Genomic DNA, 16,159 nt, shown 5'->3' with positions numbered 1-16,159 from the left:
GACCTGTGTGGTAGCGGGTGGCAGATTGGCTCTCTATGCCGTTAATGGCTTTTCTTCTGACCCGATTACTTTGGGAGATCAGGAGTAATAGCAGATCGTAAAAGACATAAATAGAGCAGAACAAAGGGCAATGAAACAAAACTCAGAGAATGTGAGGCAAAATGTATGCCTTTTTTATTGAAATTCATGTTAATATCAATCATAACACATGTGTCATAAGCATGTTTTATGGACATATTTATATGGGCAGGGCATTTTGTGTGTGTATCCGTGGTCTCCTCTCGGCTCGTGTCCAGGTGTGCAGACGGTGGACAGCCTGCCCTCCCCTGTGGGTCATCACCTCCATGTTAACAGCCGGCTCATCGTGTCAGTGACAGACATTATTTTCATCACCGTCCAAGCAGAGGGGCCCTGAGTGAATCAGGGATGTGCGAGTGACGAAGAATGGGAGAAATCTCTCGCTATGTTATACAGCAACAACCACGTCTTTGTTGACAACAGCGGGAGGGTGGAAGATGAAATTATATTATGCTATTGTGCTCTCATGAGCAACAATTACATTTCGGATTGGCTCCTTCTGCATGAACAACACAACTGCTCTGCCAAAACCTTGTCATCTCTCATTGCTTCAGCTTAAACCATCTCTTTTCGTCTCGGTTGCTCTTGCTTTAATGCTTTGTTGTTGTTTTTTTCTACTTTTCTCCCTTGTCCTTATTGAACACACGGGCTGAATAAATCAAACACAATCTTTGTATTCTGTATTATACAGCACCCACCGCTCTGCCATCACAAATGTGTCTGTCTGTGTGTGTGTTCATGCCTCGTCGGTGGGGATGAGGGTAACGGCTAACAAGATGCTAACAAGTTATTTTGGGTAGTGTCGGTTGTCAGCAACGCTCCACAATGTGGTCTCTTATTGCAAAGTTTAACAGTATGGTTTCTCTTCTTTGTGTTTTAGGGCATCCTGGGTGTCGGCCAGACGCTGCCATTCAGATCAAAGAGGTCCCTGCTGATCCCTCCTATGATCGTAACCGAGAACCAGAGAGCTCCCTTCCCCAGGAAAATTGGCAAGGTAAGAAACACATGGTCCTATCATAAAGAAGTATTTCATGACAGAAAAAAAACTCAGCCAAGAGAGAGAAAATTGCCCAAGGTATAGGACTAAAGATTGGATATGTGCATTATTTAACGCTTTAGAAAATAGTATTTTTATGGTCCGTCGCAGCTCGGTCGCTCTTTGTGAATTTTCACAATGGTCTTATTCAGCCGCACAAAAGAAAGGTATGTGCTTCCGCTGCATATGTCAGGCAGTTCCATAGACGATGCATGGGGAAGTATGAAGACGCTGAGAGGAACAAAAGAATGTGAAAAGAGAAGAGAAATTCTTTCATTATATTTTCATATCAAATCACAGACACGCTTCAAGTGAGTCCCTTAAGTGATTGCCAGCCACTGTTATATAAAGCAGATGCTTTCGAACTTCTTCTTCACTTAGTCGTCTTTTATTCCACTGATCTAGTGTTAACATCGTCATTTGCATTGTTTTACAGAAATACTATGCGTTCCAGATATAGGAATCATTTTTTTCCTCATTATACCCCATCATGTATTTTGCGGAGCTCATAATCATTTTACTTAAATGAGTTTTGGCTCAGTGGGATTTGAGTAGCGTTTATAACTCTTTGACACGCCATGCAGTTACCCTGATGAGCTACAAACTCACTGATATAGAAAACAGGGGAACGTTTCCATCAGAGTTGTTTATGCCCCCTTCACTCACCACCAGCGCAGGCTTAGCTTCAGTCAAACTCCATTATCTTCTAGCAGTTCGTCACTTATGCCAAATCCGTCAGAAGGGCTGAAGCAGACTACCGCTGCGATGCTCCTGCTTGAACAAACAGTGCAGTGGCTGTAGCACAGCATGCTGTTCTTCTGACTGCTGCTGAGGGCCGATACATAATGGCCAAGGACTAATCTATGCAGGCGATACTTTACTCCTTATCTCGATCTGACAGTGACTGACTTGCTGTCCCAGATCAGAGTGCATGCCGCTGACAGGGCTCATGACCAGGCTCATGGACGGACCAGCCATAACTTGCTGTTGTTGTTGAGTGATGGTGATCGCCATACCCACCAGAGATCTCTGAGGTCTGGACCTCTCTGTTTTTTTTCCAAGATGTATAATTGACAAAAAATAGCTTAAATTTGGTGCAGTAAAATCTATTGTACAAAGCCAAAATTACCACGTTGCTTATGTGATCACCACCGTTCCTTGTGTGGGTGTGTTGTGCAGTGAACGACATTGCCATTACTGCAAAACAATGTACTCAACATGGTGTTTATTTGATTATGTAAAGTACTGAGGCAGCCTACGCCATGCGAATTAGGATTCAGGTAACTAGATACTTTTACTGCTTCTAGTTGAATGCCATTCAAAATTGAAATGCCCTTCTTTCAATTCGTTTTGGGTTGAAATTCATCTTAAAATTAGTGTTTTTGTACTGTGTTCATTATATGTGTATTTATATGACGTAGTTTGTGTTGTGGTAATTCCACTTTGTGCACAGTGGGTGGTACAAATAGGTGTGTAGCAGGTGTGTTGTTTACAGGAAGATGTACAATTTTTGACCGTTATATCTACCCGTTATGTGACGCTTACCTTCGCTGAGCCATTTGTTTGTTTGCAAGTTATTAATTTATTATTAATTGAATAATTGAAGTGCGCGTGGATTCCCTTGAGTGGGGACATTTGGGAGTTATTAAACCAACATCTCAATTAGCGCACAGGTTTCTTCCTTTTGTCAAGTCAAACCATTACAGTGAGGTAGCCCTGCATGCTTGTCTTTTTCTTTTCAAGATTATTCTAGCAAAGGCTGGACATTAGCATATAAATATCATTCAACCCGGTGTTTACTTTCTTCACGGAGAATGAAAAGACTCTTGACAATCAGAGCTCAGCTCTGCAATGAAAGAGATATGTAACAAGATGAGACAGAGATAAATAGTAATAGAGCAGCTGATGGAGATGAGAGAAGAAGAGCAGATACTGCCCACTGTGCCCATCATTAGCATTGTGTCCCTGTGCTGTTCAGCACAAACAGAAGTTGACTTGATCCAATTCAAACATTGTCATTACCACAGAGGTATTATGTTCTTTGGTAATTACAGTGGAACAACACAAACACCTAGCATAGTTATAGTATAATGATAAAGTACTCCTCTATACATATGTTACAAAATGGTGAAAATATATGAAGCATTTATATTTTAGTAAATTATTTTAAAAACATTTTAGCAGGAAATAAATGTAAGAAGCCTCAAAAAAGGGAAATTCAGAGAATACAGCGGGTGAGGGAGAACAGTGGTGCGAGTTTCCCTCGACTTAAATACTTTTTATTCAAACGTTTGCATTCGTTGAGATTCATTTCCAGGTGTTTAGATCAGAAAATCAATGCTTTTTGTTCAAGCAAGCTCTGATGTGAGTTATTTTTTAACAAAACACTACAATCCTAGCTGAATATTATTTCTAAGAAAAAACATCAAGAGATTCTCTCCAGCACCAGAACAAATAGATGGTGTCATTAACCCTTTGATACACAAGCTATGCAAACCCCTTCTAAGGCACAAAATGGGTCAAAAATGACCCGTATTGACCTACAATATTATTTCATGCACGGCTGAGGCTTTCTTTGCTATAGTTTTGGAAATCAATATATTTCATCATTTAATATTCAAAGTATTCATTAAATATCTTGTTTTTGATTTCCACAAATCCTTATTTAAATTTTTCCTTTCTTAATTCATGAACTAAAATAGTTTTTGTATTACTATATCAAGTGTGTGATAAAAATTTAAATAAGACTTGAACTTAAACCACACCCTCTCACACACTTAAATCACGCCCCTCACACACTTAAACCACGCCCCTAGTCACACACATAAACCACGCCCCAATCACACACGCAAACCACGCCCCAATCACACACTTAAACCAAGCCCCTAATCACACAATTAAACCACGCCCCCAGCCACCAAATTAAACCACGTCCCGTCACACACTTAAACCACGCCCTCATCATACAATTAAACCACGCCCTCATCACACAATTAAACCACGCTCTCATCATACAATTAAACCACGCCCTCATCATACAATTAAACCACGCCGTAATCACACACTCAAACCACGCCCATATCACACATAAACCACACTCAATCACATACTTAAACCATGTCCCATCACACTTAAACCACGCCCCCAGCACACACACACACACACTTAAGCCACGCCCATATCAACACTTAAACCACGCCCCAATCACACACACTTAAACCCCGCCCATATCAACACTTAAACCACGCCCCATCACACTTAAACCACACCCCTAATCACAAACACACACATACTTAAACCACGCCCCGAATCACACAATTAAACCACGGCCCCATCACACACTTAGACCACGGCCATAATCACACACACACTTAAACCATGCTCATATCACACACACAAACCACGCCCAATCACACACTTATACCACGCCCCTAATCACACCCACACACTTAAGCCACGCCCATATCACACACATAAACCACGCCCCCGTCACACACTTAAACCACGCCCTCATCACATAATTAAACCGCGCCCTCATCACACATGTAAACCACGCCCCCATCACACTTAAACCACTCCAGCCATCACACACTTAAACCACGCCCATAATCACACACATAAACCACACCCCAATCACACACTTAAACCACGCCCCTAATCACACACTTAAACCACGCCCCTAATCACACAATTAAACCACACCCCCAGTCACCAAATTAAACCATGCCCCATCACACACTTAAACCACACCCTCATCACACAATTAAACCACTCCAGCCATCACACACTTAAACCACGCCCCTAATCACACACACTTAAACCACGCCCCCATCACACTTAAAGCACGGCCATAATCACACACACTCAAACCATGCCCATATTACATACGTAATCCACGCCCCATCACACACTTAAACCACGCCCCTAATCGCACACACTCAAACCACGCCCATATCACACATAAACCACGCCCCAATCGCATACTTAAACCACACCCCAGCACACTTAAACCACGCCCCCAGCACACCCACACACACCCACACTTAAACCACGCCCATATCAACACTTAAACCACGCCCAAATCACACACACACTTAAACCACGCCCATATCAACACTTAAACCACTCCCCCATCACACACTTAAGCCACACCCCTAATCACACACACACTTAAACCACGCCCCCAATCACACACACACGTAAACCACGCCCCTAATCACACCCCCGTAAACCACGCCCCTAATCACACACACACTTAAACCACGCCCCGAATCACACAATTAAACCACGCCCCTAATCACACACACACATAAACCACACCCCAATCACACACTTAAACCACGCCCCTAATCACACAATTAAACCACACCCCCAGTCACCAAATTAAACCATGCCCCGCCACACACTTAAACCACACCCTCATCACACAATTAAACCACACCCTCATCACACATGTAAACCACGCCCCCATCACACTTAAACCACTCCAGCCATCACACACTTAAACCACGCCCCTAATCACACACACTTAAACCACGCCCCCATCACACTTAAAGCACGGCCATAATCACACACACTCAAACCATGCCCATATTACATACGTAATCCACGCCCCATCACACACTTAAACCACGCCCCTAATCGCACACACTCAAACCACGCCCATAGCACACATAAACCACGCCCCAATCGCATACTTAAACCACACCCCAGCACACTTAAACCACGCCCCCAGCACACACACCCACACTTAAACCACGCCCATATCAACACTTAAACCACGCCCAAATCACACACACACTTAAACCACGCCCATATCAGCACTTAAACCACTCCCCCATCACACACTTAAACCACACCCCTAATCACACACACACACACACGTAAACCACGCCCCTAATCACACCCACTTAAACCACGCCCCTAATCACACACACACTTAAACCACGCCCCGAATCACACAATTAAACCACGCCCCATCACACACTTAGACCACGTCCATAATCACACACACACTTAAGCCACGCCCATATCACACATGTAAACCACGCCTCCATCACACACTTATACCACACCCCTAATCACACACACACACTTAAGCCACGCCCATATCACACACATAAACCACGCCCCTAATCACACACTTAATGAAAACTCTGGGCACTTTTGACCCATGTATCAAAGGGTTAGAGTGGATGTGATTAGGAGCCATGTTCTAATACTTTTGCTTTATTGTACGCTTTAATGATTTCTGAAGCTAAAACAAGGACCATGCTAAATTCAACCCTCCAAATAATCACTGGGTCACACAGTTGAAGTCACTCCGTGTTGAAGTGTCATGTTTGCTGCTTTTATATTTAAGCATTATTGCACTGTGATGATTAAACATCGTGAAAGCTTCCATTGTTGAACCCTTACCAGGACAACACCGCCTTTTATCTGACACAGATCGAGATACATTTGATGTTGCTGCTTTTTGTTTTTTTAACAATGCAATTTTTTGTATTCCGGTTGTAGCAACGTAGACCTCAGTGTCACCTGCACGACTGACTTAGATATGTCAACTCTTTGTAATGTTTTTTGGCAATGAACTAGAGGGAAATAAGGAGATACTATTGCAGGTTTAATAACTGGAGCCATCAATTAACACTTCACAATCAGCCCTTCACATTAAGTAATCCAATTCCACATGCCGCTGCAGTTCTTTTTTCCTTCTCAGTGGAGCTTTTACCGAGCTCAATTTTTGAAACTGGGAATCTGCAAAACAAGCCAATCTTAAAAGCCAGTGTGCATTTTTCCTGTTTAGGTTGCGGTGATGAGTTCTTAAGCTCCCTCCTGTTATAAATCTTAAGAGCCGTGTCATATAAAAAACATTAATGACTGAAGCATAGATGGTGTGTCTTACAGCAGTCAAATACAAATGGGATTTTGTTGCCTAACTGAAGGGAAGAAACGTTTTAGCTCTCAATCTTCTTCAGTCATGATTTGATGTTCAATCTGTGAGTCATCCCAGGCACACAGTATACTGGAAGAAGCAGACACACAGCGTGGATTTGATCTTAGTTTAATATCAGATGAATTAGAACATGTTGGACCTTGGAAATCTGCCGGAAGATTTGTCAAGTATTGAAAGGGAACTACCGAATACGAGTTTGTCTCAGCCACATAAAAAACATGTACGTATACTGTTTTTGTGTTTTACAAATAAGCAAATATTACTGATATTGAGAAGAACAAGAGTCCCAGAACATCCCCCAGGTAGTTTAGATGAAGAGTTGAAATCATGTAATTTACTCAACACGAGCGCGGCAGCAGATGTAGCGGTAATAGAATCACTTACAGGTGGCCATGTTGAAGGAGAGACAGCTTTACTAAAAAATAGCTCAATGTGCTGTTAAAAAATGGATGATCACACTTATTTCTTTCCACACAAAGTTGTTTTTGACATAGTTGAATGTTGTATGATCAATACATTGAAATACCAGCATTTCCCGATACTTGAAAAACAGATTTTCCTGGCTGTTGTGATTCTTGTCTCTTTTATAAAGCGAGTGTGAGTTTCTGTACGTCGTGTGGTTCTTTTGTTGCCTGAAGTTACTTTCTGCCCTGCTCAGTTAAATCGAAGACTTGTGTCAAACGTTCTAACAAAAGCAAAGCACATACAACAACAGTTTTCATGATTGTCAAGGTCCTATTGCATAAAGTAATACGTTTTGAATGTTTCATGAATCGTTGCAGGTGATAGATGATGAAACGCTGATGTCACACATGCAAAACAATGTGTTATTAATAATTGAGGTTGAGAAATAGCAGGAAATCTGGATACAGCTACAATTACCTTTTGTGAGGACTTTTCCATTGTTATTTAATGCACGCGAGGTTAATAATTGCTCAACTTTTTTATTTATTTGTCATCTTTTTATCTCATTTTATGAAACTTTGCGTGTATTGGGGCCATTTCTTGTGATGAAATGCCTGAAAAGTGCAAACATGTTGTAAATCATGTGTTGAATGCAATTAAAAGCAGAATTAAATTTATTGGGCGAATTAAATAAAAAAAAGAAAAAGTTGTTCATGCTTTCAATTTGTTTGGGACCAACATTCAGAGCATTAATATAGCAGCAAACAACTATTATCTATATGAAGATATAGTGGAGTGATGGAGGAGGAAGTCACTCTCCCTTTGTGTGTCTCGTTATCAGAGCTTCTCCTGGCTTTCTTTACATAGTCGGCCATGCTCGCTTTTAGTGCACGTTTGTGCTTGTGCTGTTAGTAGATGAAGACAAAGGCTCCCAATGGAGACAGACCTCTTACTCTCAGTTTACCTCATTAAAGTCTGACAAAGGAAAATGTACATGAGGGCTCCCTGTTGGCGATAACAAGTTTTGCATCTCAATTTCATATGTTTTTGTATCCCATTACGCCAAATTGTCAGAGTTTTAGACTCGAGCTATTTCCTGCATAATTCTTCAAAGCTTTACTTTATTGCAAGAATTAATTCATTGTTTTGTCACTGATGAAGGATTTTACTCGTCCAGCTCGACCGCTGTTGAACAGCTCCAAGAATATGTGACACAGTTTCTAATTTATGTGGCAGATAATGAATTATGTGCCGGTGCGTAACGCATGGAACTCCTGCAATAGCTCTTCAGTTCATTTCCTCTCAAAAGAAACTGCATTTTCTATGGTGAGAAGTCTGTGTAGCAGGTGAATCACATCACCTGAGTCGCCTGAAGATGGTCAACCAACAACCATACATTCAGGACCCTGCAGGCTCTACATTTATCTTGAGCCGGTGTTACGTTGGATCTCTACGCGTCACGCAGCTTTGCTCCAGACAATCCTGGGCACTACGAGATCAACCACATCTTTCAGTGCCCGCAGAGAATAACATCAAAATAAGATATTCCATACTGAGCCCTGCACATAATAGATCATTGTACCCTGGAGAGCAAGACCACAGTGTAGAGCCTGTGGTTCCAGCTCATTCCAGCACTGTACTCAGTACGGCCCCTGTGTACCACGTTGGCCTGGAGATACCAGGTTGGTAGTGAAGGGCAGTGGAATAGAGTGTGCATGTGTCAATCCATGAGGTGATGTTTTTGGGGGGACTAACGTCCACGGGGGGCTTGTGCAGATCTATCCCCTGGTGAACAGCAGGGAGATGATGGAGAGAACAAAAGTCAGCAGAAACGTGTGGTCCATAGGGGACGCTGATTATTTTTACATGAGGAATTGGACGTAGAGTGCACACATGATCTGAATTATTTATTCATCTCCCTTCATTGGGGCCTCCTCTCCTCCTCAGTTCTTCTTCTTCTCTCCACTTCCCAGTCACAATTTGAATCCATCCTCTCATCCCAGTATCCCTCCATCCTTCTCCCCGATACCTCCACATTCAGCTTTGCATGAGAAGACAGGCTAATGTGGGCTATTCCACCCGATACAGGCTATATGTCTGCGACTTGGCTAAATTGATTTTCCACACCAATGGCTTTCCTCTTCTGCGCAACCTACCATTTCCATACGGCAGCCATTCATTTTTCATGCTCCCTCGTTCCCTCTGAGAGATAAGCAGTCGGGAGCAGGGGGAGGTGAGATTGCGAGGGCTAAGGTTTAACATGTAAGTGTGTGCGTTTGTTTGCTGCAGGGGTGAGGGTGGGTTTGGCTGTCAGCGGGACTCACAGGGGAAGGGTAAGAACCTTGTTCTTTATGTCACACCTCCTGCCAGCTGTGGAATTGTTTTGATACAGAGGTCTCTCCCCTGCCCTCCCATGGGGGCCGATAAACAGCTCACAACAACTCACACAGCAGATGGAGCATGCAATGAAATTGATGGGCTTAATTTTTTTCTCTTAGGATGCGCCACTTCAGTGACTGCCGATAGGACCATTTTCTTTATGCTGCTCAAGTATTCAGGAGGCCGAATCAATCATAGGTTAAGTAAACGCGAGGGACTTTCCTTTCAATACATTTAAAATCCAAGAAGTTGAAATGTTTGAAGAAAAAAATCGTGAAAAATCAAGTAAATGATTATTCCTCAAACCTGTGTTGCTCATGTCTGGGAGTATGTGTGAGCCAGGCCTTAAGGTGAGATAGGAGGTTGAGTAACCTCAGTGTTTAAAGTATAATAATAGTTCTCCTCAGTACCATTCAGTAATTCTATATAATCAGTCTGATCATGCAGGCTTTGTGATAACCTATCACAGTCTGCCTGTACCATCGATGTACTAAGAGAACTGGATACCGTGTCGCCATGTGTGATCCCAATGAGCATTGCTCACTGGGATCATAAGCTTAAAGCAAAAAAAGGTTTTTCAGGCTTCTTCAGGGTTCCAAGTTCTGAGGCCCATGTGCCATGTAGCCGAGCATGGTGAGAGGATGCACACAAGAAACGTCCCCTTGTTGTTCCTTCTGACTTGACTGACTTGATAAAGTACAGATAATACAAAGGGTCATTAGTGCTCAACACTAATGTTTAAAAGTGGTTGGCAGGCTGGCAACCGGGCTTCAGCTTTCGTTGTCGAAACTTAAATTATGGCCGCATTTATTTTTAGTCACCTTATATTTTGAGGAATTAAGATGCAGTTAAATGTCAGTTTATTAATGACAACGTGACATGTATCCATGTCATGTGTATGTTGTAGATGCTCTGCAGTACCATGTTCCGTCCAGCTCAGAGATACCGGCATACTTTGCCATAAAATACCCATCCTACCCACCGCACGTGTTTACCTGAATTCATCGTGGCGGTCAGTCGGCTGTTATGATCCCTGCAGCTGTGCACTGTAATGAGTGTAGGACAACTCCATTAGTCATCTTTGTAGAAAGTTTTGGATTGAACTTTTTTTATAGTGTCAGTGTTCTTTGGCACCTGTTTGATTGTCTAATGACAAGCTGTCAGCTGGCTCCCATTTTGAACAGTTTTCCCTTCATCTCATTTCATGAGGTTTCAAATTGCAATTCTCCCAAAGCCAAGTAAACTAGGATTCTATTAAATCCTGTGGCAGACCAATCACAGGTGATGACCAAAGTCTGATGGTCTGACAGATCGCCGTCAGACCCTATTTATATGACGAATATCTTTGTGTTTGTTGACGTGTTTTGTTAAAACTGGGCGCAGATCCACAGTACAAGTTAGACTCCAGCCAGAAAGTACAGTCGATGTATAAAGGAGACCGTAAAATAAGTTTGTCTGATATACACCAAAGCTAGAATCCCGTCAACTGTAGCTATAACCATTTAACAGAAAAGAGATGAGTAAAGTTGGTAATTTGAGTGAAACAAAACAAGTTGCTCGGACAGTGAACTGCCGTCCTCCAGATCAGGTGTCACTTTAGACGTTTGCAGTTTCTATGTGTGGTAGCTCAGTGAAAGCGTTGTCTCCTCACAGTGAGACGGTTTTAACCCCTTAGAACCTGCAGGAGCCTTTCTGTCTGAGGTTTCCATGTTCTCCTCGTGTCTGTGTAGCTGTTCCAGTAAACGCACAACAGAAATGCAGGTTGGACCATTATGTTTCGGATCTTAATCTCCCGAAGAATATTTGGTTTTCAATGTGTGTTAGCCGTGTGATGGACTGCTGACCCACCAATCATCAATTCTTAATCACTCACTCATTCTCGACTCCCATCTCTCTCGAGAGAGAGTTCGATGTAGAGGAATATGAGCTCATCGGCAAAATGAAAAAAAAACACTCAGACACTACTCTGGTCATTTCCTCTGCGCTGTTAATTTCGTCATTGCTGACGAACCATCCATAATAAATTTCCTCTCAGCGAAATGCTCTGAGTGCATTTAGGCTCCCCTGGTAAGCAGTGATGCAGCTTATATGTTTTATTGTGAAAGTTAAGAATGGAAGGAGGAAAAGCGGTATGTGCTGCCATGGTCAATGTGAGGGAAATAAGGACATTTGTTCTGTGATGCGCTGCTCTTTTCGCCATTTTTCCGTGAGCACAATGCATGATGGGATATAGTGCTTGCTTTGCGTTGTACACTTATTTTCAAGACGCATCGTGTGCTACTTTGAGAGATATCGGGGATAATAGTTCTCAGTATACATTCGGACAGCGCTACAAAAGGGCAAACTCACTATAGAGTGGAGTATCTATTTAGTAGTGAGTGATTTCGGACACAGCATTAGATTGTATAATCTGGATGGATGGATGAGTCTGGGGTCATAGCTGCCATGTAGCCATATAAACTGATTTACAGAGGCTACATGGGCTGATTTCTTTATTGGATGCTTGCTAATTCAATTATTCATTCAATATTCATTCGATTCATTCCAAAAAGCCCAAAACATTAACTCAAATCCACTAATTGAAACAGGCAAGTGTGAGAATGCACTAATAACACTGAAAAACAAGACGCACGCATGCAGCCCCATTAACTAACAAATGGAAGTGTCTGATGTATCGGCATGAAATCTCTAAAGCGAGCTTAACTTTCCGCGCTGCAGTGGAGCTGTCAGTTATTCATCCTGTGTCATCCAAGTCATCACAACGTGTCTGACTTGACATGACAGCTCCAATAAAGTACTGTTGCTGAGAGGAATGCGGGCCCGGCTTTGCTGCAGCTCCAGCTAATATAGTGAGGCGAGTAGACACGTCGGGCTCCTTTGTTCCATGGTTTCAATGCAGAGTGCATTTTAATTTCCTCTGCCTGTCCGTCCGTCAACGGTGTCTGTCAACTTTCTTTTTCTTCCCTAATAACTGCGTTTCTATCTCTTCATTTTCTCCTCTCCACTTTATCTATCTTTGTCTCGTTGTCTTGCTCCTCCTCTCACTAAAACGGCCAGTCGGTACCGCGGGATCTGAGTAAGTTCCTTTTTAGCTGAAATGTCTTTAAAATGTACTTTCACATTCCTCAAAGTAGTAATCTGAAAGCTTTTCATTTAAAGAAATGTCTGTTAATGTCTGTGGCCCACTGATGAAAGCAAGGGCTTCCATCAGTGTTACAGGCGACATTGGGAGAAATCACAACTGGCGAAAAGTTGGAAAGTTCGATCCAAAAGCACAGCTGCACTTACTGCTTATCACCATAGGGGTCACCAAAGAGCACAAGTGGATATCTTGGAGACTTTAAAGGGGACATATTATGGATCCGCAAACTTTTTTTGGGAATGCCAAGATCAGAAAACATGTGAGTCAACAAGCCATTCAGACTTGGCTCCCCATGTCACATGCATGCATGCCCCATCTGAGATCTACATTTGCACTGGTGCGTCACATTTTCCTCACGAGCCAATCAAAGCAGACTTGGCTATTTGGCGACGGGCAGGCGCTAAAACAGAGTGTTTCAGACGGAGGGTGACTCCAGGTTTATTCACAGACGGTATGAGATGAATATTTAGGTAAAATCATTCAAATCAACCTGAAAATGAGCATTATATGCCTGCTTTAAAGTACTGCAATTTTTGCAAGTTATTCTTTTTTTTATAGTGAATTTGATTGTTGTTCAGTTGTTGCCTTGAAAGACGAGCAAAAAAAAGAAGAACACACATCAGTAGGCAAGGGCAAGTTGGACTGTGTGAATTCAAGCTTCTTTTCAAAAGTCCCTGCTGACCCTCTTAACACAGCTGCTTGATGACACTCCTCTCTTCCTGTTTTTTTCAACAAGGGTCCCTCTTGATTGTTGCCCCTCTCAGGCTTGTTGTGATTGGCTCAGCATAATAATTAGGCTCACCGATCAAAGCCAGGTAATTAGCGCCACTGCTTTCCCATTTCCCTGTGCTGAGGACTCGGTCAGTTCTACCCGTCCTCGTCTTCAACAGGCCTTTCCACCGCCGCCTCTTCCCTCTTATTAGCAGGCTGGAGTGGCGGCACAATCAAGCAGAGCACTGGTCCAAGCCTGGCATGCTTGTACAGACACACACACACACACACACACACACACACACACACACAAGGCCTGGCCTGGTCCCAGGAGCCCTTTCATTGCCAGTGATTGTCATTCGCAGCTGGCTGTATGACCTTGATGGGGATAACAGAAGCGCCACTGAGGGATGCTCCAGCATTCTCTCTCTCATTCTCTCTCTCATTCTCTCTCTCTCTCTCTCTCATTCTCTCTCTCTCTCTCTCTCTCTCTCTGTCTTGCTGTCTCTCTCTCTCTCTCTGTCTCTCTGTCTCTCTCTCTCTGTCTCGCTGTCTCTCTCTCTGTCTCTGTCTCTCTGTCTCTCTCTCTCTGTCTCTCTCGATCACACACACACTGGAGTTGAAATCCTCCCTCGTTCTCCCTCAAAAACAAACAGACATGGGGAGTGTGTGTGTGTGTGTGTTTGTGTACAGAATTATTATTATAATTAATTAGTGTCATGGTGTTTTCTTGGGATCAACTTCCACTTCCTCTGGCACCCTTTGCTTCGCACAGCAGATTTTATCTTGATTTTTTGACACAAACAACACGCGGGTGGATTTTAAAAGTTACATGACAAGTTTTCTGAGAAGACTGTGTGCCTGTGTGTGTGCATACTTGTACATATCTGTGTTGCTCCTCTACAGGTATTTATTTGTTGTGGCCTCACACACACACACACACACACACAAAGGTGCTGATGCATTGTTTTGCTGCTCATTCATTCGCTCTGCATGCTCGGAGGTGTTTGGTGTTGCGGAGCTGCGCCACACCTCCTGTCATCCTCCCCGCAGTATCACGAGCAACACAGTCTTTCATGTCTGCTTGGCTGGTAATGAGAGCTGATAGAAAGAGGTGAGATCCCCCCCATCAGTCCTCCCACACACACAGAGGGGGACAGAAGTCAGCGGAGACAAAGCCACTGGGTGCACGGTTCTATGCCAGCATGCGCTCAAGTCGGAGTGTGTGTGTCTGTGTGTGTGTGTGTGTGTGTGTGTGTACGTGCGGTGCAGATTACCACACTTCTCCCCCACAGAGACATCTCCTAAACACAGAACTTCTCCTGCCACTTCAGTTACTCTTCAGCTGAAGTAACTGTCTTTATCAGTCATCGCTCCCTCTCTCGCACTCTCTACTTCCTCCTCTCTCACTTTCTCATTCCGTATCCACACACACCCCTGTACACGCCCGCATCCATCCATGTTTGATCTGTGTTTGCTTCATCTGGCCCAGTTTGTCAATCCTAGTAGGCGTTGGCTGCCACTGTGATTACTGCTCAGAAAAATCTGTGCCCTGTGAAAGTGTGTGTGTGTGTGTGTGTGTGTGTGCACAGAGTTGGGTTTTGTACTTGAATGTTCATGTCCTCACACGTCTAGAAAGATGTGGATACTATATAGACTTACTGTATGATTAGGGGGTTCTAACACAACTGGTAATAATAGAAAGTATGCTTGATATTACAGCTGTTAAAGAAAAAAGAACTCTCAGATTACAAGGAAACGAAGAAGGCTGGGAAAGACAGTGAGGAGGGGGAGAAGTAAAAAGGGGGAAGCAAGAGCGAGAGAGGACAGAAGAGATGGATGTGTTCAGTTTATGGGAATCATACACAAATGACTGCTTTTTGCTAAACTTTTAACATTTCTCGCTCTCATCGTTTTGTACGAAAAACAAAAAGAGCAGAGGGAGTGACCACTAGACGATACAGTACAGAGAAGTGGAAAACGATGAATGGAGAACGAGATACGGACGCTTAGCAGAAGAGCAAGGACGGACATAATGGAGAAAGTAACAAGCCGCGGAACAGGGAGCACAAGAGCGAGAGGGAACAGAGGGGAAAGATGAAGCGGGACAGCGAGATAAATGGCACAGAGCTTTGGAGAGGCTATTAGGGCCCGAGCTCCGTCTGGCATGGGGTTGTACCGCTGCAGCCTCATCTCCCATGCTCTTTCAAGTGGAGGAGTAGAAAGGCCGTCATTTCAGCTGCCGCTCCGCGGAAGCCTGCTCTCATTAAAGGTGACCTCGTGGCAGCCGTCTGATCAGGAGGCGCAGTGCAGGGGAACCGTTTGCATCCTCTGCTCACAGCGACAGTGCTGAGGCCCACAAGGATGTCACAGTGGTCACCACCATGTGTGGGTGCAGCGCACACTGGCTGCTTTTAGTGTTTAGACAGTCTAGAAGTGTTGAGACAGTGAG

At 43.4% G+C, this 16,159-nt stretch overlaps 1 protein-coding gene across 1 annotated transcript in view; it reads left to right on the top strand.

The window, feature by feature from the left end:
- cdh13 (cadherin 13, H-cadherin (heart)) overlaps window positions 1-16,159 on the top strand; it is a gene marked incomplete at its 5' end in the record, with an annotated part of 225,316 nt that overhangs the window by 35,268 nt on the left and 173,889 nt on the right. The window contains one exon of the mRNA XM_079268410.1: window positions 959-1,072. Coding sequence (XP_079124536.1) covers window positions 959-1,072 — 114 coding nt within the window. The remainder of the gene's footprint in view (window positions 1-958; window positions 1,073-16,159) is intronic.

The sequence above is a fragment of the Melanostigma gelatinosum genome (assembly GCF_949748355.1).
Source record: "Melanostigma gelatinosum genome assembly, chromosome: 1".
Classification (NCBI taxonomy): Eukaryota; Metazoa; Chordata; class Actinopteri; order Perciformes; family Zoarcidae; genus Melanostigma; species Melanostigma gelatinosum.
This window is presented reverse-complemented; position numbering and strand designations above follow the sequence as displayed.